The 27,189-nt window shown below is 48.5% G+C and overlaps 1 protein-coding gene and 1 non-coding gene across 2 annotated transcripts; one reads left to right on the top strand and one right to left on the bottom strand.

The window, feature by feature from the left end:
* Positions 1-293: 293 nt before the first annotated feature.
* Positions 294-25,478, top strand: Ptdss2 (phosphatidylserine synthase 2). The gene is made up of 12 exons (XM_048457917.3): positions 294-492; positions 4,332-4,433; positions 12,609-12,691; positions 16,310-16,377; positions 20,557-20,691; positions 21,121-21,171; positions 21,725-21,838; positions 21,927-22,045; positions 23,209-23,323; positions 23,413-23,558; positions 23,662-23,847; positions 24,150-25,478. The coding sequence occupies exons 1-12, from the start codon at positions 377-379 to the stop codon at positions 24,337-24,339; spliced, it is 1,425 nt and encodes a 474-aa protein (XP_048313874.1). The 5' UTR covers positions 294-376; the 3' UTR covers positions 24,340-25,478.
* Positions 17,649-17,719, bottom strand: Trnaa-agc (transfer RNA alanine (anticodon AGC)). Its single transcript has one exon. It is a non-coding gene; the product is annotated as a tRNA-Ala (tRNA).
* Positions 25,479-27,189: the final 1,711 nt, after the last annotated feature.

The following is a 27,189-nucleotide window of genomic DNA, read 5'->3' as shown; positions in this document are numbered from 1 at the left end:
TTGGTGCAATTCTCCTGCCTCAGCCTCCCGAGTGCTTATTTCGCATGCTAGGGTCACCACAACAGCTTAAGCTGATTCTTTCTTTGCGCCCAGACACTTGTCTTCGGAACTCTATCAACACCAGCCACTGCCACCTGCTAGAACAGTCTCCCTGCCGGCGGAGCACGCAGCCGGTCTCCTAGCAACCGAACCGCGTCCCTCCCGGCTGCAGCACAGGACCTAGGCTGCCAGCGCCCAGCATGCCCTGCGGTTCGGCGCGCACTACGCGTCCCACAATGCCTCACGGCCCCGCCCCACTCCCGCGGAGACCCCGCTGGGCGGCAGCGCGACCCCTGCCCGCTGCCTGCAGCCTGGCGGGCTGCGCAGGCCGGGCGCCATGCGGAGGGGCGAGCGCAGAGTCGCCAGAGGCTCGGGGTCCGGGTCTCCGCTGTTCGAGGGTCGCCGCAGCACTGAGTCCGAGGTCTACGACGATGGCACCAACACCTTCTTTTGGTGAGGGATTCCCCGCGTCGTGTCCGGGCTTGGGACAGGCGGTTTGGGTTGGAGTCGGGGACCATCAAGGCCGGGATCAGTCGCGGGAGCTGCGCACCGGGGCTCACCGGCCGGCAAACGGGTGGAACCCTCCTTCCCCGCGTGGTCGTCTGCGTGTGAGATGGCGAGTGCTTTTCGGATCGGGGAGCCCTGGGATGAGCTCTGGAAGGCCTCGCCACCACATATAAGTAACGTGCAGGTTCCCTCTCTGTTCTTCCCCTGCTTCTCCCCGGTGGTATTGCCTTGAACTGGTCTGGTGGGTCTGGCATGTCTGTGTGCTAGGTTTTGCTCATTGCTATCCTTTTCGATGATTCTGGCCTGCACAATTCAGCCTCTGACAAGTTTTGGGGTCGGACCACCTCCTCTGCCTTTAGTGGAGTGAGTGCCGAGGAATTGCAGGTGCTTTGGCTCCTTTGAAGGGCCATGCCACCGCCCTGGCTGACCAGTCGAATGTGTGATCCCATGACCTTGGGCTAATCCTTCACCTTTCCTTACTTGTGAGAGATGACAAAACTCAAAACTCATGCACTAGAGAGAGCCCACTTCATGAGAGAGCCGTGTGTGTGTGTGTGTGTGTGTGTGTGTGTGTGTGTGTGTGTGTGTTCGGGACAGGTTTTCTCTGTGTTCTGGCTGTTCAGGAACTCACTCTGTAGACCAGGCTGACCTGGACCTCACAGAGATCCACCTGCCTCTGCCTCCCGAGTGCTGTGATTAAAGGCCTGCGCCATCGCCACCGGGAAGCTTTACCCTTCTTTATTTAAGATGACTAAGTTTCCACCTTTGTATGCAATACTGGAGCCCCTGGGTCCTGTAGACAGGTGAGAGCCGAGTGCACAGAGACAGATGCATACCTACTGGTGATGCTAAGTGCAAGGAACTTTGAGAGCACATTTAATCAGCTCGAGAGAAACATGGTCTGAAAATGATTGGCTCATTCGGGAGAAGGTGCCATCACACAGATAGGGTTCTCTGAGGGACACTGTCCTATGCTGGCTTGTATCTCTGGCTTGCAGTGGGAGTGGTACCTGAGGCTCTGGTGAGATACAGCTGAAGTGGCAGGGAAGTGGGTGGCTGCAGGAGATAGATTTGCATCTGGACCTGATATGATTAGCGCCTTCCTCGGTTTGGGGACAGCTGCTGCAAGGGGGTCCCACTAACATTTCTCTTCAGTATGATGTCCTCTAGTGACTGTGGAAGCATTAGAAGGGAGAGAAGCGATTCCAGCACTCAGGAGGCAGAGGCAGGTGAATCTCTGTGAGTTTGAGGCCTGCCTGGTCTACAGAGTGAGTTCTGGGAGAACCAGAACTACATAGTGAAACCCTGGGAGGGGAGGAGAAACCCTGGGGCTATTGAAGTTGTGGGTTTGGGGCCAGAGCTAGTGCCAAATGGATTTCTCTGACCTTTGAACATTGAAATGACCTAGAAGAAGTCAGGCTCTCCTGACCCCTTACCTCATCCTGCTTGACAGGACACATGGTCTTTAACCCCATAACTGACCCCACGCCATCTTCATCATTTCCTGCCTAATGGGACATTGGGTTCCTTTTCCCTTGCAGGGAAACGATGCTTGTAAAAATCCCTAGCTTTTATTTTTATAAACTCTGTCTTGTCTTCAGGGCCAAGAGTTCTTTGTGGCAGGAGCCTACTTTTGGTTCCCTGTTTAAATAAAAAACTCTAATTGGCCTTATATTCATGATGGACTATAAATTACTCAAGTGGGTATTTCAACATCATTCTCTATCAGGTAGCTCTCTTTGGGCAGGAGGGAGATACCACCCTCCCCCAATACAGTTGATGGTCACTAATAGAAAATCCTGGAGTGGGTAGCTGGCTTGCCTTTCTTGCTTTATATTCATTTATTCATTCAGTCATTCTTCAGTGTTTATTTTGGAGACCTCTACTGAGCGCCAGAGTGCCATTACTATCTTAGGGGATTTTTCAGGAAATTAAACTCAGACTTCAGCACAGTCCTAGACCTTTGTTTATTTAAAATTTTATTTTATTTTCTGTGTGTTGATGTTCTGCCTGCATGTGTATGTATGTGTGCCATATATGTGCCGTGCCCCTGGAAGCCAGAAGAGGATATTGGATCCCTTGAGACTAATAGTCCCAGACTGGTGGATGCTGTATGGGTGTTAGGGATCCAATATGGGTCCTCTGGAAGAGCGGCTTGTATGTTTTATTTTGTTTGGTTTGGTTTGGTTTTTTGAGACAGGGTTTCTCTGTGTTGCCTTGGCTGTCCTGGAACTCACTCTGTAGACCAGGCTGGCCTTGAACTCAGAGATCCACCTGCCTCTGCCTCCCAAGTGCTGGGATTAAAGGCATGAGTCACTACCTCCCAGCAAAGTCGGTGTTCTTAACCTCAGAGCCATCTCTCTAGCCCCCCAGTGCCACTTTCTAACCTACTCCCACAAGCCTGGACTCTGTGACAGTTTGAGCATTGGTTGTCTATGCTTGAATCCTAGAGCCGGGAGCTTCTACTGAGCCTTCTTGGTGAGGGAGGCGGACGTCACCAGTGCATCCACAGTAATTCTTATTTCTGCAGCTGCAGGCATGTGTAGGCCATCACTCGCTGTGGCTGTGGCTTGCATAGGTTTGCCCACATCTAGCAAACATAATTTGGCAATTCTTACCTTTTAACTATCAGATCAGTAGACCAGGAAGGCCAGTGTAACAAGCTAGGAGCCTCTGCAGACCTGGGGCAGGCCCTGTCCCTTTCCTGGCAACACCTTCATGTTTCCCTGGTTGGTTCTGGCAGGGCTGCCTTTCTACCCACTCAGCATGAGGAGCATGGACATCTCTTGGGAGGAACAACAACTGGGTATTTTCCACTCATAGCAAGGAACCAGTTTGTCCTCATGCTTGCCCCATGCAGTGACTGAAGTCCCAAGATTTACATAGGTCAGCTCTCATCCTGGGCCTGGTCATGGGACCCGGATTATCCCAGTGTCTGCCCACACTAGGGAGGAGTAGGAGGCACCGTTTGCACAAAGCTGACATTCTGGAAGGGAAAGGATAACTGCCTCTGGAATCGTGTGTGTGTGTGTGTGTGTGTGTGTGTGTGTTGGGAGATAGACAGGGTGCATGCAGCAACCATTGATTGAAACATTTCTGAAGTCTACCTGCTGTGAGTTTGTCTGGGGATGCCCTGCCTCTGGCTCCCCCTTTCTGCTTCACTTTTCCCAGGTTAGGGAGGCGAGGCGAGGTACTTGGTAACTGTGCAAATGAAAGGGTGAAAATTTACCTCAGGGGAAAGGTGTTATTTATTTTTCAGATATTCCTGGTATATTAAGAGAAATAAAAGATAGTACTCCCGGTCAGGGGATAGTAGCGCACGCCTTCATTCCCGGCACTTGGCGGGCAGAGACAGGAGTATCTCTGTGAATTTGAGGCCAGCCTGGTCTGTGAATAGGGTTCCAGGACTACATAGAGAAATCCTGTCTTGAAAAAAAAAAAAAAAAAGGCAAGGACACCCTCAGCTTACTGGCCACTTCAAAACCTATAAGAAGATCAGTGAACTAGTAAAGTAACCAAGGAGCTGATGGGTAGAGTACCTGTCTGTCATATGTAAGGCCATAGGCTCAGTCCTGGAGGGAAAATGGGGGAAAGCCTTCCATGTTTAACTTGTGTTAGTAATGTGACCATGTCTACCTGTGCTATAGGCTGTATACTTCAATCCCTCTTGTGCCCATGGGAATGGTCAGTCAGCTGGGGAGTGCAGGTCAGGCCCTCTCCTATGCTGGGTGAATACTTGGTGACCCTCTCTCTGCTCTGACACTACCTGTGTGTTTTGAATTCAGGCGTGCCCACACCTTAACCGTGCTGTTCATCCTGACCTGTGCACTGGGTTATGTGACTCTCCTGGAAGAAACCCCTCAGGATACAGCCTACAACACCAAGAGGTAACTGCTTCTGTGCAGAGGGTGTGTGTTCTGTGGTACTCTGGCCAGCCAGGCTCTAAATTCCCCTTGTACGTCAGAGTGACTAGCTTTCACATCTTTCCTTGGAGCTGCATAGTGTTTCTCACCCAGGACCCTGGGTACACGTCACCTTTCAAGAGATGGGGATGTTTTGCAGCAGCCTTCAGGGTGATCCACCTAGCTAGTGTGAGTCGATGGTGGTGTTGGTGCCAGCACTTTCTAAATATTTAAACAAACTATGTAAGAGGCCAGGTGGGCATCCGATGACCACCTGTGACCTTGCTTCTCAAGATTCTCCAGAGCAGGCAGGCCACAAGCACTGTCTGTCCTTGTTGCATTGCCAGGTTCTGAGGCCAGTCCCGAGCATGCACGGACAGTTGCTCCAGAGTACTGACAACCTTTTATACTGCTCCTCTGTCCTCTAGCCTGGGTGTCTGCCCTGGAGTGCTGCCTGGCAAGGAAGGTCAGTTACTGTTACTGCGTGGGTCCTGCTTGCTCTGGGAGGGCTGGAGGAGACCAGAGAGGATTTAGTAGGGGCAGAGGCACAGGGGGGTGTGAGGGGTCTATTGAGGTTTCAGTACCACCTTGGTTGTTTGTCCCCCAGGCTTGTGGAACCTCCATGGTCCTGACACTTCCAAGCCAAAATTTTGTTTTTAAAAATGGAAAGAAACCTGGAAGAAACTTAAGAGGCTATAGAGATGGTTAAAAACATTAGCTGTTCTTCCAAAGGACCCAGGTTCTATTCCCAGCATCCACGTGGCAGCTCACAACTGTCTCTAACTGCAATTCCAGAGGATCTGACAGCCTCACACAGACATACAGGCAGGCAAAACAACAATCAAGGCTTGTAAAATAAATAAATAATTTTTTAAAAAAAAAGAAAAGAAAAATGGAAGTCTTGGTACTTTGAGATAAGAATTGAATAGGGTCACAGTGAGTATGGTATGAACATGTGGATGTAGTCATTCCCTCCTCCCCAGTATCTGTGGGCCTTGTGAGAGTGACATCACACCAGACAGCTCACCCTCAATGTGATAGACTCTAGGACATAAGGATACCCAGCCTGTCTGGGATGTAAGGCCACCAACAGTGAACCTTGTAATGGAGCTTATGCCCTTGGGTTCTTTTTTTTTCTTTTTTTTGGTTTTTCGAGACAGGGTTTCTCTGTAGCTTTTGGAGCCTTTCCTGAGCTTGGGATGGCTTGATTCCAGGCCCACCAGTCCTTCTCTTGTCCATCATATCTGGCTGGGTCTATTCTGACACTTCCTGCTCATTGTCACCTCCAGGCTTGCCTGTTTCACCCTCCTTTCTTAGAAAGGCTTGCATTATACTCTTAAGTCCCAAGCTAAGCCTGTATGCTCAGTATGCTCCTAAGGTAGGGTCTGTGTTGCCCTTCCTGTCCTGGTGCTGGCAGAGGGGCCATCTGCAGATATTAGACCCGGGGTATGGAGGTGATGGACTCTTGGTTGTGCCTCCATCTGCTCAGAGGGAATTTTTGAATAGAACTGGTCTTAGCTAGGTGTGATTGCTCATACATGTAAACTAGCACTTGGGAAACAGAGGCAGGAGGATCAGGAGTTGAAGACTAGCCTGGGCTACATGAGACCTTGTCTCAAAAAACAACCAAAAAGGACATGATGGCGCTTACCTTTCTGGCACTGGGAAACAAAGGCAGATCTCTATGAGTTTGAAGCTAGATTGGTGTCCATAGAGAGTTCCAGGACAGCTGTTGCTACATAGTGAGACCCTGTCTCAAAGAAAAAAAAAGAAAAAGAAAAGAACTGGGTCTGCTGGGTTTCTCTGAATTCACCTCTGTTGCCTGGGCGTGGAGGCTAATAAGAAGTCCAAAGAGACGGGACGTGGCTATACCTCAGAAGGTGCTCTCCATGGCTGAATGTATGGCTTAGGGGCCCAGGTTTTTAACCCTAAAGGCAGAGCCTACTCCCCCAAAAGATTTTTCTGTATGAGAAGTAGAGTCAGCTAAAGATGCTCAGCTCTGATGTCACTGGAAAAGAATTGCCTCCAGGAAGAACAGGAACCTGCAAAGGTGTCCTGGGATGGCCACCAAGCACCTGCCAGAGCAGTTTCAGAGCTGTTGGCCACTCAATGTGTTGGTCGTGTTGTCAATACTAGGTGACCCAGACCTGGAGAGTCCAAGAGCTCGGACTCCCATGCTTAAGGAGGGTGGCACTGTGGACCTGTGTGGGTGAGGCCACTCTTCTCAGCACTTACCTCAGGAGAGCTGCCTCACTGCTCCTCAGGGGACACAGGACACCCACTCCTCATGGTCTTTGTCTCCTCTTTCCTCTTTAAGAGCATGAAGGAACTGACCTTTCTGGCCTGTAATTTTTCTAATAGAACCTGGAACCTGAATATGTGGGCGTTTTCTTATGCCCTTAGGATAGGTTTTGTGTGTCAAAAATATTTTTTCATTGTGTGTATTTGTTTGCATGTTTATTTGTGTTCAAGCATGTACAATACACACATGCACGAGTGTCAGAGGACAACCTTTGGGAGTTAATTTTCTCCTTCTACCATGCAGATCCCAGGGATGGAACTCAAATTGTCAGGCTTAGTGACAAGCATGTTACCTGCTGAGCCATTTCACCAGCCTTATAGAAAATATTTTATAATTTTTGTGGTATTGTGGATGGAAGCACTCTTGCTTGCACAGAGACACAACCCCAAGACTTACTTACAAATAAAAAATTATTTTTATATATGTGAATGTATGTTTTAGACTAGGTGAGTGTCCTCAGAGGCCAGAAGAGGGTGTCAAATCCCCTGGAGCTGCACACAGTTGTGAGTTGCCTATGGGTGCTGGAATCTGAATCTGGGTCCTTTGTAAGAGCAACAAATGCTCTTAACCACTGAGCCATCTCTCCAGTTCTCCAAGATTTATTTATTTATTCATTTTTCTATAATTAATTTATTTCTATTTTATATGCATTGGTATTTTGCCTTCATTTTTTTTCACCACTATACAAACAAGAATTTTGCCTTAATATATGTTTGTGGGAGGGTGTTGGATTCCCTGGGACTAGAGTCACAGACAGTCATGAACTGACATGTGGGGTGCTGGGAATCAAACCCAGGTCCTGTGGAAGAGCAGTCAGTGTGCTCTTAACCACTGAGTCATCCCTCTGGACCCCCTGCCCCAAATTTACTTTTAACATTTTTCTTTCTTGTTTTTCAAGACAAGGTTTCTTTGTGTGTGTAACCCTGGCTGTCCTGGAACTTGCTCAGTAGACCAGGCTGGCCTTGAACTCAGAAATCTGCCTGCCTCTGCCTCTGAATGTTGCAATATGCCCAGCTATTTTTAAATTTTTTTCTAAAGATTTTAAATTTTTTATGTGTATATATGTGTGCCTGTGTGAGTTATGTGTACTCTGTATATAAGTGCCCACAGATATTAGAGGCATTGAATCCTTTGGAACAGAGTTACAGGCAGTTGTGAGCCTTTTAATGTGGGTGCTGGAAACTGAGCCCAGACCCTCTACAAGAGCAACAGGGTTTCTCTGTGTATCTCTAGCTGTCCTGGAACTCGCTTTATAGACCAGGCTGGCCTGAACTCACAGAGATTCACCGGCCTCTGCCCCTTTTGGAAAGTCTTTAATTTCAACTTGTGTGTCATTGTTTTTGAGACGTGGGAGGAGGGGTCAGTGTATTGCCAGTATGGGATTTTTGGTTTTGGAGGGTTTTTGTGTGTGTTTGGGGGGAGGGGGTTATGGTTTTTTTGTTTTGTTTTGTTTTTGTTTTTTGTTATTGTTTTTGTTTTTGAGGGGGGTGGTTGTGTGTGGGAGGGGGTTTTTTATACAGGGTCTCTGGCTGTTCTGGAATTCACTATGTGGACCAGGCTGGTCTGGAACTCATAGAAATCTACTCACCTCTGCCTCCTAAGTATTGGAATTAAAGGTGTGATTTACCATGCCTGGCTGACAGTCTGTTCTTGAACTCCAGGGCTCAAGTAATCCTTTTGCTTCAGCTTCCTGAAGAGCCAGGACTCTGGGCACAGGCCGCTGTATAGCTTTTTCTTCTCAAATCGACCTTATTGGCCTATAATTTAACACATTTCTAATAAAGTTACAGCTTGGTACATTGAGCTGCACACTCCTGTGCCTGCTGTTGACCCAGGAGTGGAGTTATGTTGCTCTTCTGTGTCTTGCTTCTCTCCACAACAGTGACTGTGTCTTTGTGGACAGTCAGGACTGCTGTGCTGTGCCATGCAGATTTACCATCTGTATCGTGATCTGGGGACACCTGAGGTTCTCTTGCCTCAGTTAGCCAAGTGCCCATCCCATTTACAGTTTTAAAAATTGTGCAACTATAAAGGCCAAGCATGATGGCACACACTTCTTATCTCAGAACTCAGGAGTTTGAAGCAGGAGAATCCTAAGTTCAAGACCAATCTGAACTACATAGCAAGATCCTGCCTCTTTTCTCAAACAAAACAAAATAAAAACCCATTCACATTTTTAAAAGGGCAGTCACAATTAAAATGTCTTGATACACATATGTACTCCCAGCTACTCTAGAGCCTGAGTAGGAGCCCAGCCTGGACAGTATGGTGAGTCTGTTGGACAGAGGGCCAGAACGTCGGCTCAGCTGTTGAGAATGTGTACTTTTCTTGTGGGGAACTAAGGTCAGTTCTCAGCACCCGTGTCTAGTGGCCCATCACGGTGTGTAACTCCGGCTCCAGTGGATCTAACACCTTCCTGGGACCTGCACTTATGTGCACATTTTCACATACATAAATACACATACATATAATTAAAAGTTATAAAAATAAAGCACTCAGAGGGCAGAGACAGGTGTATCTCTGTGAGTTCAAGACCAGCCTGGTCTACAGAGCGAGTTCCAGGACAGCTAGAGTTGTTACACCGAGAAATCCTATCTCAAAAAACTACCCAACCAAATAAATAAATAAATCTTGATGGAGAAAGGCTTAAGCAGATACTTTACCCAGGAGGGAACAGAGGAAGCAGCGTCTGAAATGGGCAGCACTTGCTGTCACTGTGTCTCAGACTTAAAATGGTGAGACACCACCACACACCTCTAGGGAGACCGAAATGTAAAACCCAAAAGGATCTGAGACAGCAGCAGCTCGTTCATTACTAATAGGGATGAGAGAGTCCACATTGGAAAGCAGCTTAGGGAACTAAGATCTCTCAATTTTATGTGTTTGGGTATTTTGTCTGTGTACCATTTGTGTGTTTGGTGCCCATGACAGATCTCCTGAAACTGAAGTTAAAGATGTTTATAAGCTGTCTTATGGGTGCTGGACATTAAACCCGAGTCCTGGGCAAACATTCAGTGCTTTGCCTGTCCTGGAAATAGCTCTGTAGGTCAGGCTGGCCTTAAACTCAGAGATCCGCCTGCCTCTGCCTCCCGAGTGCTGGAATTAAAGGCGTGCGCCACCACCGCCTGACTTGTTGCTCAGTTTTGACTAAGGCTGTTGCTGTGAAATGACCTGAGAACACCGCAGGCTCTTCTGAGTTTCAGACACAGCAGGAACTTCTAGGCTGATCTTAGGCCTTTTCTGCCTCAGTCTTGGCCTTACAGTGACTCCATGGAGTCTGGTTCTCACACCAGAAGCCAAGGTCTGGGTGCTGGGTGTACTTGTAGCCACTAGGGTAAGGCTAGCTTTAGGCTCTGAGAACAGAGAATGGCTCACGCTTGCCTTCACCACTCTATATCCACACATACAATTACCCTGGTATCTGTGGAGTGTTGGTTTTAGGATTCTCCAAAGATGAAGTGTGTGTACACTCAAATCCTTTACATACAGTGCCATCAGTGTACAGCCACATAAATCTCCCATTTACTAAAATATACTAGCTGATATGAAATGTGGCTGCCACATACAGAGCTGCTTTAATGCCTGATGGACAATGACAAGGAAAACATCTGTTCGTGTTCAGCGTATAGATGTGGTTTATTTTCGGGGATGGGAGGCAGGTCTTTCTTTGTGTAGCCTTGGCCTGAAATTAGCTCTGTAGATCAGGCTGACCCTTAAACTCAAAAACTCACAGAGATCCACCTGCCTTTGCCTCCTAAGTGCTGGGATCAAAGGTGTGTGCCAAAACAAAGCATGTTTTCTTTAAAAGAAAAAAAAAATGTGTTGGTGGTGCACACCCTTAATCCCATCACTCAGAGGCAGAGGCAGATGGATCTCCGAATTTGAAACCAGCCTGATCTACAGAGCAAATGCCAGGATAGTCAGGGCTACACAAAGAAACCTTGTCTCAAAATAAAAATAATAACAACATCAAACAAAACAGAAACCCAAAAACTGAGCAACAAAGTCAGTAAAGTGATGTTGGAGCATTACTCAAAGCTCGAAATCTCAGGTCCAGGAGTCAACAGTGAGATAATTGATTAAATCGGCAAACAGGAGCGAGGGGCATGGTTTCCATGCAGAAGAATCCCACATGAATGGGCTCTAGCTGAGGAAGCTTTAAGTGCTGCCCCTTTCCTGCTCCTTCCCCAGAGCTCAGCCAGGGGGTGGAGGATTGCTCTGTTGTAGAGAAAAGCTGTGCTCAGGGTCAGCTTCAGAGTCCTGAGAACAAGTCTGGTTGATAGTGAGGACTATAGTTAGTGCCCAAGGGGCCTTTGCCCCCTAGGACATCCTCCCCAAGCCCACAGCCATATTCTTGCTGTGAGGGAAGCAGCAGGGACGTCTTCAAACAGGCTGGACAGTCCTGCGCACATGCAGATCTGTACGCACCTGAGGAGCCTGCAGAGAGGTGAAGAGAGGAGGGTTTTAGAGGGAACTGGAGAAATAGGGTAAAGTGTGCATCTTATTTGGTTAAAAGTCCATTTTTAAAAATGTAAACCAAATGTTTTCCTTTTGTGTTACTTTTGCTCAACTGGCATATTTTCAAGTACTTAGGTACTTCTTAAAAGTTATTCACATGGGCCACGGGTGAGTGTGTCCTTGGGGCACACTGATGGCCCCAGATGCATGTGACACAGGCTTGTATCAGGTAAGCAGAGCAGTGGCATCAACTTGTCATGATCCTTTTTCTGTCATTTTGGGAATGAGGACTGTTTAACTGTCCTTCACCTAATAGTTAATCAGTCTTCACGGAAGGCAGCTAAGTTGGGCTGTGTCTTACTTGTACTTGAGGTATCACTTCAAAGTGCCCTTTCCAGGTGCCTTTCCCACCTGTCTTGCTAGTGCATCTGAGCTGGAGCTGTGATTCCTTCCTGCAGAGCTAAGTTCCTGGCAGCAGTGGTGGAGAGCCAGGGAGGAGACTAATCTAGAAAGTCACATGTGCCTTGGGGGGCTGCAGATGTTCTGCTATAACTGGGACTCTCAGCTGCACATGACTGGCAATCAGTACTCAGTTTTCTTGGCTTGTGCCACCTCGATGAGCTAGGGTCTCGGGATACTACGGACACTCAGCATGGGCAAAGCTGGGCAGGACTGGTATCTCTGAACAGTGGTCCAAGCTAGTCCTTAGCAGGGACCATGGCCTCATAGCTACAGCCTGAACTGAGAGCCTTGGGCCATCCCTCCTGCAGTACAGCTCTGGCCCTGTGGGGTTCATGATTCTGCACCTTGTACCATTTTCAGTATTTGGTCTACATGTAGACACCATACTTATCTTCTATCTTGTACCTCCAAAAGGACAAAATCTCTGGGAAGACCTGTTGGGCCATTAGATAGCCAATAGATCCTGACATTTTCAGGGATTTTATGAGGTCTAATCATCATGTGTCCAAGTGGATGAGTGGTGGCACCGTGAATGACATAAGGAACTTATCACCTGGCCAGGCAGCGGTGGCGCACACCTTTAATCCCAGCACTCGGGAGGCAGAGGCAGGTGGATCTCTGTGAGTTTGAGGCCAGCCTGGTCTACAAGAGCTAGTTCCAGAACATGCTCCAGAGCTACAAAGAAACCCTGTCTCAAAAAACCACCAAAGAAAAGAAAAGAAACCTACCACAAGGATATCTGAGAGGTGCTGCTTAGGGGCTGTTGAGGAGAAGTGAGCGTTGTGGATCAGCCTCCTGCCAGGTAGCTGCCAGAATGAGTTGTGGGCTGCTCCTCACACTTGATCCTGCCTAACCTGGGTGTCCTTTGGGGTCCCTGCAGCCTCCGACCTAGAAGAAGCTTGCACACACTGAGGGGGCTGTTTGTTCTTTATTTGCAGAGGTATTGTGGCCAGTATTTTGGTTTTCTTATGTTTTGGAGTCACACAAGCCAAAGACGGGCCATTTTCCAGACCTCATCCAGGTAACTTGCCGTTTCTCTCTCCATGTGTGCTGCGTATCCCTTCTGTTCTGAGCAGCTGCTATGTTTGTTCTGCTGGATGTGAATGTCCTGTCCTCTTCTGCCAGCTCCTGTGGCTGCTACCTTCATGTCAGGAGGAGTTGACTGTACTTCCTTCCATCTGTCCTATGGCCCTCTCACATTCTTCCTGCAGACCAGGGTGCCCTAGGATCACAGGAGGGGCTAGAAACCTAGAAGTAGCCATTGGGTGCTGTCTCCATCACCCCTTCCCAAGTTCTGACAAATTCATGCATCAAATTGTCCCCTGTGAACCTCAGCTGGAGGTCATAAGCCACCCACCTTTCTCCTCAGTTGGCCAGAGCTCAACTAGGAGGTGCTTGAGGCCACAACTTGGTGTGACTTAAGGGCCTCAGCGTATATTTAGAAGCGCGTTTCTTTTCTGTCTCAATGGGATTATAACTGTTGAAATACAGAAACTATTTTTAGGCCTGTAAAAAAATAAACACTTAAATTTGGATGTGTTGTGTATATTTATTTACTTACTTATTTTGAGGGAGGGTCTCACTATTGCTCAGGCTATTCTCAGATTCCTGGATTCATGGAATTCCCTTGCCTCCCTTCCTGAATACTAGGACCACAAGTGAGTGCCACGACACTGCTGGTTTTCCTAGGTTTTGTTTGATTGTGTTTTGTTGTTGTTGTTGTTGTTGTTTTGTATTTTGTGAATTAGGCAGTCTTGAGATTTTGCCCACATGTCTCTTGTACTTACCTGATAGTATAACAAACCACTGTAGGAGCAGAGATAAGAGCAGAGATAAGGGATGATTAGCCCTTAAGGATGGGGCTCCTCTGCCAAGGGTAAGTTAGTTCTGAGCTGTGAACATGACTCCCCTGTGGCCCAGAAGCTCTGAGCTGGGCCCTTAGGGATCCCAGTAGGCTATATTATTCCTGCTAGATTACTGAGTCTCCTCGTAGCCTTAGTAGTCCTCCACCCTCTGAGCCCTTGCCTCAGTAAGGTTTGGAGCAGAGCCACAGAAAAGTGAAATAATTAAAAAGTGCTCAATTCGTTTTAGCAGCATGGTTTCTCCTTTGATGACGTTTATGATGTTTTCAGAAGTAACTTCTGAAATAAGTCTCTCTGAATGATGACTTGAACTCTGCCATACAGTGGAGAAATCAACAAAACCTATAGAATTTTATTTGGAGTTGACATTCTCTATTTTTAAATTATTATTATTATTATTATTACACACGTATATTTGGTTTTCACTGGAAAGGAAGGATGCTCGGTTTTAGGTGTTAAAGTTGTACGCATTGCTTTGTTACAATAAAACTGCATATGTACAAGGAGGTGGGGCTAGCTGCTAAGTGCTTGTCCCGTGTTTGGAAGAAGACTGTAAGCCCATCCAGTGAGGCATACTTCCTCTTCTTGGCAGCCACATCTCAGTGAACATGACAGACAGGAGCATGCTGGACACTGAAAGTGTCTCTAAGACTTGCAGGTCCAGGGGACAAGCCCTGTATCCTGGCAAGCACAAGTCCTAAAGGGTTTAGAGTTTTCAGAGGCTCCCACTGACTCTGAGCTAAGTGACTGTTGCTCTGGCTCCCGGTACCTGGATGGATGTTGTTCTTCTCCCTCTTTTTTCTGACAGGGTCTCACTGTGTAGCTTGGCTGCCCAGAAGTCGGGTCTTCAACTCAGATATCTGCCTGTCTCTCCCGAGTACTAAGATTAAAGGCCTGTGTTGCCATGCTCGAGTCCTCTCCCTCTTAACATGCATGCTCACCTATGAGTTACTTGGAGAGCTCTGCTCTGCCTTTCCTTCCAGTGTAGTTGCTTTGCGTGAGCTCCAGGCTTTTTTACCGTTCTTGTCTTATTATGTAGGAAGTTGTTCCTCTGCCATCTCCCACCGCCCACCTCACTTTTTGTTAATGTACTGAACATGGAGCCATCAGAGCCTCCAGTCAAAAGGCTTGTGATGTAGCTAAGTGAGACATCAACAGGTATCACCATGGGAGGGACAGCTCAGGTGATTCACTCCAGGGAGGCCTTTTTGCAGGACTGTGCTCTTGACCCTACCTCTTGGTCTGCACTTAGGAAGACCAGTCAAGCTGCCTCAGCTGGAGCCATGATCTGCCTGGCCTCATTAGAGCAGCAAAATGAGGTTTCAGCTGACCTCTCTGGGGAGTTGCTTTATTTGGAAACTTTAATTGGCTGTGAACACCTTGAAACAGGTCCCTGGTTCCTTTGAAACAGCCTACCTCCGTGGTTCAATTTTTTGTTTTTGTTTTGTCTATGTGCAGTGCTAGGAGCTGAACCCTGGGCCTCATGCATGCTAGACGAGTGTGCCACCGTTGAGCCGCAGCCCCAGCCCCTTTCTGGTTCTTCTATCTGGGGCTGTGTTCAAAGCTAAGGTTCAGATGTCATCCCCAGCACTGCTAAACAGCCTGTATAGCTAATATGTAATTATATGTAATTAATAAATGTAAACATTTTATATTTAGGTGGACAAGGGACCCTGGCATCAAACTCACCACATCCAGAGGTCAGGGAGTTTGGGGGCGGGGTGTAGAAGCAAGGATGCAGGTAGTTCAGCTTCTGATTTGGGTTCTTCCTTGAAAAATACGGGAAAGACAGGAAACAGCACTAGCGAACAGATGATGTCCGTTTCAGAGCTGATGACCCAAGACCTTACTGTTGGGGTGGGCGGTGGTGGCGCACACCTTTAATCCGAGCACTCAGGAGGCAGAGGCAGGCAAATATCTGTGAGTTTGAGGCCAGCCTTGTCTACAAACTGATTTCCAGGATATCAAGGGCTGTTACACAGAGAAACCTTGTCTTGAAAAATTTTTTAAAAAATCATATCTGCCTCTTTTTAAGAGGACACCTCCCCTCCCCGCTCATCACACAAACTCCGGTGGTGTAGGCCATCTTGCCCCCGTGACCGCCATCGCACCTCTAGCACCACACAGGCTCTTCCTCCGCTTCAAGTGTAAAGAAAATTCATAGCCTACATCTGTGTAACCCAGAGTAACATGAGCAAATCCATTAAGAACATCCCACATCATGTTTCCTATCTGGGTTTGTCATTCTCAACCAAATAGATAGGTCACAAATCCTGAATGCCTGGCACCTCCCTGGCTTCTTCAATACCATGGTGTTGTTGAGGATGGAGGGTATTTGAATATCAGACGTCTACTGGTAAGGTTTGTGTTAAAACACCTTCCTAAATGAAGGCTAAAACTTTATACTCATTCATGATTAAAAACTGAACATACTAGAATTTCAAGGTTTTCATCCCTAGAAAAATGTCCAGCAGAACCTAGAGCAGGTACATGCAGCAGTACATACAAGAGTAGGTGCCACCATCACCACGTCTACCCAGCGTTACAGGCCTCTGCTTCTGTAGTAAGGCAAAATGAAATAAAACTCAGGCCTGGGATGGAGGATGCATTTCAGAGAGAAGCTCTGTGTGTAAATTTATTTAAGCCTTGTGAAAATTCTTCAAAGGACACCTGAGTACCCCCAGAAAAATACTATCTGTGATGAAGACCCTCCTGAGGCTGGGTGGGGCCTAGAGCCCCAGAACAGAGCCCCTGACATTGCTGTTATCTTGTTGTAGCTTACTGGCGGTTTTGGCTGTGTGTTAGTGTGGTCTACGAGTTGTTTCTCATCTTCATCCTCTTCCAGGTAAGCATTTTTTCTTGGTTGATAAAGTAGGAATAGATAAAAGAGGAGGCCTTGATTGTCAGCCCCAAGTCCTGGCAAGGAGTCAGGCTGGACCAGCACAGGCAGACACAAACTGTCTCACTCCGGGAGGGCCAGTGTGGAGGGGCTGTCTGAGTGTGGGTGCAGGCACAGACTGCTGCAAGCAGGGCCAGACATGGAGAAGGCAGCGCATCTGATTTCAGGACAGAAAATGTGTAGTCGAGCGGGTTTGCCCTGGCCTGTAGCTGCACAGCTCAGGCTTAATGAACTTCGGCCTACCTGGGACCACAGAGCTGGTGGGGCTGGCGACTCACCAGGGGATGGAGTGGGATGGAGTGTTACATTATGTATTCACTAATGGTTCACTCGCTGAACTCTGAGCTTCATGAGTGAGTGGCCAGGTTTGTTATTGTGCCATCTGTGGCAGTTATTCAGAGCCGAGTCCCTGTGCATGTATTTCATCCTAGTAAGACCAGAACAGCTCCATCTCCTGAAAACCCACTCAAAGCCCTTGATAGTCTCTGTTCTGTTCTACAGTTACCTGCCGTCTGTCACGATTTGTCTCAGAACAGCCCATGAGTGGAGCTAGCCAGAGCTTATAGTACTTTTGAGGTCCACCCAGCTGTATCGTCATCTGAGAGACACTTCAGGTGGCAGTCTGACCACTCAGCAGAGCTGAGAGGCACTTGGTTTCCCATTTGGAGCTACTGTGAATCACACTGCTCTCTTGTATGGACACAGATTTCCATGTCTGTCCTCAGCAGGCCGTAGTGGTCTCGCTGATCACCTCACACACGTGCCCTCAGTGGTTTGGGGAGCCACCAGGCTGCCTTCCAGCATGGCTGTGCCATCTTGTACCCCACCAGCACTGACTTTTGCTGTTGCTTTCCCTCAATTCTGTTGTGTGAGTGCTCTGAGGTGGAGTTGCTGCTGGCGAATGGAGTTATATCCTAATGGGTGTACGGTGGCATTTCTTGGTTTTGTGTTTTGTATTTTTTCTGCCAGCGGTCCACTTGAAAACACCACAGCCCACTTAGGTTCACATCTTCTGGGCTCCTCAGGCCGACCTTGCTTCTCATGGGCTGACAGCTCTGCAGAGGCTGGTGGGTGTATGGTTGGTCAGGTGGCAATGTAGTCTTCCGCACTTTGATCTTCTCTTGACTGTCCTGTGTCATCTGATCTATATTTCCAAGCGAATGATAGAATCCCTTTCTGGCTATGTAAAAGAGCCCATGAGATTTCTTTTTCTTTCTTTGCAGTGCTGGGGATGGAACCCAGGCCTCCTGCATGCTAGGCAAGCGCTCTACTACTGAGCCACACCCCAGCCCTAGCAGGTGAGATGTTGACAGGGGTTGCATTGATCAGTTTAGAATACTGCCACCCCAACGTTAATAAGTCTTGACATCCATGAGCATGGGGTCTTTTTCCATTATTTAGGTCCTTAATTTTTTCCTCCTATGTTTTATAGTTTTATTGCTGTAAGTTTTGTGCTTTGTTAAACTGTTCCTGAGGATTTTACTCACTTTTATGCCTTTCTAAGTGGAATTGTTTTCTCAGTTTTGTTTTGGACTGCTTGTTAATAGTGTGTAGAAATGCAGTTTATTTTCATGTTGGTTTGTGCACTGTGACCTTGCTAAACATCAAATCCTACAGAAGTACAGGATTTGATGTTTTCTAGTTCCTGCCATCTGCCTTTTTCCTAGGGCCCTGTTACTTTCCTAAAGGATGGAGAATAGTCTTCAGACACTGTAATCTTGGAGTGAGGTTTGCTGGTCAGGTGTCCTGGTACTCGGCTACAGACAGCAGCTCCATTTGTGTTGGCCATGTGTGGAACACTTGTTTGCTGTCTGGGGTTTCTATCTGTCACTCTTGCCTGACCCCTGTAGGTGGGCCTTCTAGAAATATATTGCGTACAAACATGGAACTCCTTAGCTGGTTCTTGATCTTAGTGGAGTATTTAGCCTTTCTGTCCTGAGTGTGCTGAGAGCTCTGACTTTTCCTAGAAGCCCTCACCAAGTAAAAGCAGTTCAGTTGTAGCTGGTTGAGTGTTTGTATTATTAGATTTTAGGATATTAGATTTTCTCAAATGCATTTTCTACATTAAGTAAGATGATTATATGTTTTCCTTTATTGATGATGGCATTTATATTAATTTTTTAAAGATTTATTTATTTATTATTACATAAACAGTGTTCTGCCTGCTGATATACCTGTGCACCAGAAGAGGGGACCAGATGTCATAGATGGTTGTGAGCCACCATGTAGTTGTTGGGAATTCAACTCAGGACCTTTGGAAGAGCAGCCAGTGCACTTAACCTCTGAACCAGTTTTCTAGCCCTATGCAGATTAATTTTTAAAATGTCTTTTATTTGGGGTGTTCTGTTCTGCTTTGTTTTTGAGACGAGGTCTTGTCATGTCACCCAGGCTGGCCTGAGCTTCCAGTAGCCCTGCTTATATTTCCCAAGTGCTTTGATCAGGTGTTTACCACCATACTTGGATTTTCTTACTGGAACCTATGATGTGTTCCTGAGATGACCCTGTCTGTAGTGTAGATTAAGCCTCCTTCGTATTTTGCCTAGGATCTTTGCATATGTATTCATGAGGTACATGTCTTTGATTTCCTGGAACTGTATTTTTTTTTCTGGCTTTGTCATCATAGTTAGTTAGAATTTGTCTGATGTATTTCTTAGGATTTGATCAGGATTAAGGTGTATGCCATCTGTCAACAGGGCTTCTGCAGGTAAAACTGACCTGCTCATTGATACGCGGCACCACCAGTGTCCCTCCTTGTGGTGCCCTTTTACTTCTTGTTTCTACTCTCTAGAAGGAAGTTTCTTGTGCTATCCACGTGGGAGGAGGAGCCAGGACTTGAGCTCCACTACCTCAGGGTGTGTGTGTTATTGGGATTCCTCTTAGGAAAACCTGTCTCTTTTCCACCATATGTTAAGTATCTAATAATTTGTTGTAATCAGTGTGACTTTGTTTTAGGTTGTAGTCAAATACTGCTTTTAAGTTTTTACTGAAGTTCTTTAGGCCATAGGCAGCTCTCATTTGGTTTCTATCTTGTTTGACACACCCCCTTCTTTTATGGTTCTTGGTGTTTTGTTTGTTGAGGCCTTTCCTGACTCGTACCATAGGATGCTCCAGTTGTGTGCACCCTCCTCCCTGATCCCTGGAATCGGCCCTTTCCCTCGAGGATGGAGGACAGTCTTAAGAGAGTGCAATCTGGGAACTGGGTTTGCTGCTCACATGCCCAGTTCTTGGCCACAGCAGCTCCATTTGTGTAACACATTACTGTGATCACATCAGCTTTAGCACTCTATCGTGAAGGTCCTTCTGCAGCCTGGCTACTTCCTGCCCATCCTGCTCTCTAAAGAGTGCCATGGGGTCATAGGGCTTCCGCATGTTGATCAGGGCAGCGGGTGTTTTGCAGGTGTTTTGAACCTAGAAACAGGTACCCCTTGATTCTGAACTTCTGCCAAGCCCAGAACTCACCTTTTCTGACTTTGTTTGAGACCTCAGGGCCTATGCTAGAAGGTGGTTTCGGGAACATTCCTGCCTCAGCATGTCCTCAAGTCTTGCTAGTTTCCAGGGCACACAACATTAGCAAGGTGGCCATCTGTGAAGTCTCTGCACCAGGGACAGGTGAACCCAGACTTTGAAATCAGGGGCTAGACTGTCAGCTGGCCAGTCTGTTCCCATTTCCTCTCCTGTCTGTGGTGTGCTTTCACTTCTGCCTCCTCTGCTGGCCTCCCCCTTGTCTTAGCTGGTGGTTTGCTCCAGGACCCTCCTCTTTTGTGTCCAGAAGTGCTTCCTCCACTGAGGGGACAGAACTCTTATCAACTGCTGCACGTCCAGAGATGGGGTTGTGTCTGACAGAGTGGCCTGGGCATGGCCTGGACTGTGGCAAGGCAGCAGTGCGGGGCTGAATCTTCTGGGTAGGGATCTAGTCCTGTATCCGCTGGACACAGTGTTGTAGGGGCTGGCATTTGTGCCTTGATGGCTCCCTGGGACTCAGGGTGCCCCCAGGTCTTCAGCTCTAGCTGGAGTGGAAGGGCTGCTGTCCCTGTGACATGCTGACCAAGATAGAGGTCACACCGCAGACTCCTCCATTCAGGCTGCTCTGCTAAGCCTGACCACACTAATGACTCTGCTTTGCAGACAGTCCATGATGGCCGGCAGTTTCTGAAGTATGTGGATCCCAGACTGGGAGTTCCATTGCCAGAGAGGGACTACGGGGGCAACTGCCTCATCTATGATGCTGACAACAAGACTGACCCCTTCCACAACATATGGGTAGGGGTGCTCTCCTCAACTGCAGGGCTTCAGTAACCCCAGGACTGTTCTTCACTGTATGGGATCAGGCAGGGTACCCTGCAAGCCTGTCCACCTTCCTGCTTTTCCTCAGGCCCCTTCGGGGCACTGTGGTGTGACTCTGCCCATGGCCCTGTTGATGTTAGATGAGGATCCACAGAGAGGCCTCCTGCTCTCCGTTACCAGCATGGTCATCTAAAGGTGTCCACATCCCAACATCCTTGCCAGGCTCGGACTTGGCATCACCAGCCTGGATGCTTGGGCGAGGGAGGGGAAGGGAATGACCCTGGGCCTTTGCACAGCTTGGTCTCTGGAAACTTGCCCAAGATACCATAGGGGAGGAGACTGCCTGAGGGAGGGACTGCCTAAGGTGGGAGCTGTGCCTAAGGGTCACATTCTTGTTACCTACAGGACAAGCTGGATGGCTTTGTTCCTGCACACTTCATTGGCTGGTATCTGAAGGTAGGGTGGTCTAGCTGGCCTGACACCCTGGTTCTCTCTAGTCCCCCTTCCTCCGTGTTCCAGGCCATTTGGGGCCACAGTAGACCTGAGTGGTAGGTGGGCGCACCCTGGTGAGGAGGCACAGCTGTCCTGGAGAATATGTGCAATCCCAGAAGCTTCACGGTTTCTCAGCGGGACTCGGGTGCTAGTGCTGGCCCTGCTGCTCAGATCTGTCCCTTTCCCAGCACTGTGGCCAGTTAGGGAAAGGGAATGAGGGAAATGGCAAGGCAGAAAGCCCAGGTCAGCCTGGGTTCCTGATGTACCCACGACAGTGCTGCCTGTCGGCCATAGCACACAGTCTGAATCAGTCTTTTTGTCAGAGCTCAGTGCCAAACTTCTGGGTCCCTCCTTTTTGACTGGCAATCTTAATGTTAGAAAGGCCCATTTAGTGCACATACCAGGGACCCACTGGGCTGGGAGCTGGAGGCAGGAGGCTGGGATTGTGTGTTTGAAGGGCACACTCTGTAGGGAGTGGTTGGCAGAGCCTGATGGGGCACTTCCTGGCACCTCACAGACCCTCATGATCCGGGACTGGTGGATGTGTATGATCATCAGCGTGATGTTCGAGTTCCTGGAGTACAGCCTGGAGCACCAGCTGCCCAACTTCAGCGAGTGCTGGTGGGACCATGTAGGTGCGGCGGGCAAGGCGCAGCCTGGGTGGGCCTGGTCCTGTCATCGCAGGCCCCATGGCTAACACCTCTCCTTTCCTGACCCAGTGGATCATGGATGTCCTCATCTGCAACGGGCTGGGCATCTACTGTGGCATGAAGACCCTCGAGTGGCTGTCCTTGAAGACATATAAGTGGCAGGGCCTCTGGAACATTCCAACCTACAAGTACATCTTGGGAGTCGTAGAGGGAACCATAGGCATTGGGCCCCCAAGCACAAGGCCTTGCTGCTCAGGAGGGTGGCAAGCAAGATGGCCTTTGCCCTTTGTTAGATAGAGAGTCAACGCCTATCTAACTCCTCATGTAGCCCCCTCGCCTGCTTCTCTCCAGAGGCTGTGGGCCTGTTGGTCTACCTTTCATACAGCACAGGTTAGCCTCAGATTGCTGTGTCATCTAGGGTGACTCTTGCCCCCACCTTCCAACTCTGGAGCACTGGTGTGTAACCCTATACCCAGTTTCTCTGATACTTAGGAGATGTAAGAAAAAGAAATGATACCAGAAGTGGTGGTATACACCCACAGAGTCCATGGCTGCGGAAGCTGATGCAGGAGAGTTCTTTGAGTACAGAGGTTTGAGGCTAGTCTAGGCGATTCAGTTTTGAGACTCTCAAAACCAAGAAAAAGTGAGGGCTGTGGATGTAACTCGGCTCAGTTAGTAGAGTACTAACCTACCATTCTCGAAGCCCTTTGTTCAATCCTTGAAACCACATGAACCAAATGTGCTGTGATCCCAGCACTTGGGCAGTGAAGGCAGAGCAGGAGTTCACAGTCATCCCTAGGTATATAGTAAGTTTGAGGCTAGCTAGCCTTAGCTACATGAAACCTAGTTTCAAAAAATAAAAATTAGCCAGGCCCAGTGACACACTAGTCTACAGTGTGTAGACTAGTCCCGGGAAGCCAGCCTAGTCTACAGAGTAAGACCTTGTCTCAACAACAAAGGCAAGGTGGCGCACGCCTGTAACCCAGCACTTGGGAGGCAGAGGTGGGTAGCAAGTTCCAGGACAGCCTGAGCTACACAATAGAGAGACCCTATCACACAAAGAAAGAGAAAGGGTTGGAGGAGCTAGGCAAGCTAGTTCCAGCCCTGGAGAGGTGGAGGACAAGAGGATTGCCCTGATCCCTGGCACCACAAAAACAAAACCTGGGACAATAAGGACTGAGGTTCCCCTCCTGTCTGGGTGCCTCAGGCATGTGAATAGGCCCCTCTGAGTGACTGTGTGTGACTTTGAACAGGACAGAACCTTGTGTCTGCTGAGGAGGGCAGTAAGGACTGGCTCACAGGTTCTATGACGTGGCCATTGCCCTCAGGCTCCTGGCTTTCTGGTTCCCAGGGGCAAGATGAAGAGGATTGCCTTTCAGTTCACGCCCTACAGCTGGGTACGCTTTGAGTGGAAGCCAGCCTCCAGCCTGCACCGCTGGCTGGCCGTGTGTGGCATCATCTTGGTGGTAAGTCCCAGCAGCCTGGTGACTGTGTATCCACACACCACCAATGGTTAGTTCTCAAACTGATGAACTGACCTTCTCCTATCCCCTAGTTCCTGCTGGCAGAACTGAACACATTCTACTTGAAGTTTGTGCTATGGATGCCCCCTGAACACTACCTGGTCCTCCTGCGGCTGGTCTTCTTCGTGAACGTGGGTGGTGTGGCCATGCGTGAGATCTATGACTTCATGGATGAACTGTGAGGGCCGTCCATAAGGCCTAGGGGGTGGGAGGCCGGAGCCTGGGAGCCCCAAGGGCATTTGGGGTTCTGAGCAAGCAAGGCAGCTGCTGCCTCTCTGCAGGAAGCCCCACAGGAAGCTGGGCCAGCAGGCCTGGCTGGTGGCAGCCATCACAGTCACAGAGCTGCTCATCGTGGTGAAGTATGATCCGCACACACTCACCCTGTCACTGCCCTTCTACATCTCCCAGTGCTGGACTCTTGGCTCCATCCTGGTGCTTACGTGGACTGTCTGGCGCTTCTTCCTGCGGTGAGTGGGGATGGGACCCCAAGCCATTAGGTTTTACTGTGAATGATGTCTGTCCCCCTTTGGTTGACTCCATCCATTCCCCACCCTTGTCTTGTGGCTCTACCTGCCTTTGCCCCTGTCCTCTCTGAGTCGCTGTGACTCTGCCTTGCCTGTAGCTAGCACTCCAGCTAACCCTATACCCAGCCATTCCTACAAGTGTAGCAGATGGAGCCTCTTGCAGAGCAAAGGTGTCCAGGTGTCTGTGGGTATATGCTGGGGGCTGCTGCACGGGTAGGTGGTGAGGTGGCTCTGCTGCCCCACAGGGACATCACCATGAGGTACAAGGAGACCCGGCGACAGAAGCAGCAGAGTCACCAGGGCAGAGCCGTCAACAATGGGGATGGGCACCCAGGGCCAGATGATGACCTGCTAGGGACTGGGACTGCAGAGGAAGAGGGGACCACCAGTGACAGTGTGCCTGCTGAGAAGGAGGGGGCCTCAGCCGCCTCATGATCCTCTCCGTCTCCACTGGCCTTGTGCCATTGGGCTGTCCCATTTCTCCCATCCTTATGCTCCCTGCTTCAGAGGAGGGGGCCCATCCCCACTCCACCAGGGGCACCTGAGTGTACATGTTTGTGTGCAGGTAGGTGTGTGCACATATTGGCTCCTGACAGTTCTCCAGGGCTGTGAGCTGACCAGTGAGCCTAGAGCATCCTCTAGAGCAAGGGTCCTGCCCTGTCCTTCTACCTGGTCAGCGAAGGCCCTGACCCATGGTCTCCCTCATGCTCAGTCTCACCGTAGACCAGGAGAGGCATCTTGTACTCTTTCTCTACCCTCTGTGGGGTAGGCAGAAGCCCCATGAGACCCTGTGGCCCCACCCAACTTGAAGCAGCAGAAGTGAAGGCTGTCACAACACTAAGATGGCTGCAAAGTGGTAGATCTGGAGTCAGTACTGAGACATTTTCTTTGGAGCCTTCATTTAAGCAGGACTCGTAAGATGAATGGTATGTCCATGGAGGGAGGTCATCAGATTGGCCCCTTGAGGGGTATCAAGTCAGAGAGTCCAACTTGGAGACCTGTACCCCAGGTGCTAGGGTTGTGTTGTCACCATGACTCCCTGAGTCTAGTCACACTCATGAGCAAACAGAACAAATAAAGCGATGGCGAAGGTGCAGAGCCTCCGGCTGCCTTCTCTGCCCTGTGATCCTGGGGCCTTGCAGAGGAAGGGACTGCTACATCCATTTGGAGTTGAGTGTGTGTGCAGAACGTAATTCTCACAGGGCTTCAAGGACTGTGGGATACAACTCTCCAAGGACAGGCATAGCTGCTTACAGGACACATGTCCTGGGCAGCTACCCCTGACTCCCACATTGTCCCTCACTGGGGGTGGGGCAGTGATAACTGAGGATCATGGGAGATGACTATAAACCTGGCTTTACAGCTGCAGCCATCAGGAATGCAAGGACAAACCACTTGTCTTCTGACAAGTCCAGTTGTCCCACACATGCAAATGTGCAAGTCTTGTCTCAGTCTACTTGAGACCAGGTTTTGCTGCGTAGTTTAGACAGCACTCCATACACGTCCCAGGCTAGCCTCAAATTCTTGCCAGTCCTCCTGCTTCAGACTCCCAGAATTAAAGGTTTGTGCCACTATGCCTGACTAAAAAATTCTTTTAAAAAATATTTACTTATTCTTATTTCTAATTATGTTTGTGGGTAATTATACGGGAGGCCAGAAGAGGGCATCCCCAGGAACTGGAGTTAGAGGTGGTTTTTGTTCCCATCGCTCCAGCCCCACTTTCTTACTGCTGTGAGCACTGCTAGAGTGATCAAGGCAGTACAGATACCTCTGACAAACTGATTTAGTTGGTTTTATATGTGTATCTGACAAAACAATCGTTGAGGCGTCCCATAGCTCCATCTTTTTCTTTCTTTCTTTCTTTCTTTCTTTCTTTCTTTCTTTCTTTCTTTCTTTCTTTCTTTCAAGATTTATTTATTTATTAAGCATACAATGTACTGCTGGCAAGGAAGGCATCAGATCTCATTACAGATGGTTGTGAGCCACCATGTGGGTGCTGGGAATTGGACTCGGGACCTCTGGAAGAACAGCCAGTGCTCTTACCCTCTGAGCCATCTCTCCAGTCCCCTTCCCCCCATAACTCCATCTTTTTTGTTTTGTCTTTTTGAGATAGGGTTTCTCTGCGTAGCCCTGACTGTCCTGAAACTTACTCTGTAGAACAGGCTGGCCTCAAATTCAGAGATCTGTCTGCCTCTGCCTCCCTAGTGTTGGGATTAAAAGTGTGCGTATGAGGAGCGTTTTGTCTGCATGTATGTATGTGTGCATCACAGAAGTGCCTGAGGCCAGAAGAAGGCCCCTGGAACTGTAGTTAAGAAATTGTGGAGAGCCAGCATAGGAGTGCTGGGAACTGACCCTAGGTCCTCTCGAGAGCAACAGGTGCTCTTAATCTCAGAGCCATCTCTCCAGCACCATGCACTTGTCTCTCATTGCCATAACAGCTGCTTTCAACAAGGTAAGGTGACATCTTACTGGTTGGTTGTGTGTGTGTTTGCTTTTTGGTTTGTTTGAGACAGGGTTTCTCTGTAGCCCTGGCTGTCCTGGAACTCACTCTGTAGACCAGGCTGACCTGGAACTCAAGAGATCCTACCTGCCTCTGCCTCCCAAGTGTTGGAATTAAAGATATGTGCCACCACTGCCAGGCATCTTACTGGTTTTGATTTGCATTTCCCAGGTGACCAATTATAATGGACATTTTTCTTTCCTGGATTTTTTAAAGCTATGTCTGCTTAGATGTATTGCTCATTTTTAATCGGGTTATTTATAAATTCTGATTAAAATGGCAAAAGTTAGTGGACATGGTGGTTCATGCCTATGATCCTAGCACTTCAGGCAATTTAGGCAGAACTGCTATAACTTCAGGGCCAGTCTGGGTTACAGTGGGAGACCCTGCTTCTTAATTGATATTCTTGATGTTAGCTCTTGGGTTGCACACATTTGCCACTGGTACACATATACAAGTAAATACAATTTTAGCTGGGCATGGCAGCACATTCAGGATGCAGAAGGGGGTTGATCTCTTCAGAGGCCAACCAGGGAAAACATAGAGAACCTATCTTTTTTATAAAAAAAAAATGTAATTTGAGGGCTGGAGAAATGACTGAACAGTTACGAGCATTTGCAGAGGACCCAGGTCTAGTCCCAGCACCCACATGGTTAGAACTCAGTTCCAGAGTATCACTCTCTTCTAGCTTCCTCAGGCATGCACATGGTGCAGACATACGTACTGGCAAAACATCCATATACATAAAATAAAAATAAATTTGCCACATGGAGACACGCTTTTAA

This window comes from Myodes glareolus, chromosome 7 (assembly GCF_982192425.1).
Source record: "Myodes glareolus chromosome 7, mMyoGla1.1, whole genome shotgun sequence".
Lineage (NCBI taxonomy): Eukaryota > Metazoa > Chordata > Mammalia > Rodentia > Cricetidae > Myodes > Myodes glareolus.
The sequence above is the reverse complement of the archived record's forward strand: the minus strand, read 5'-3'. Positions and strand labels throughout refer to the sequence as shown.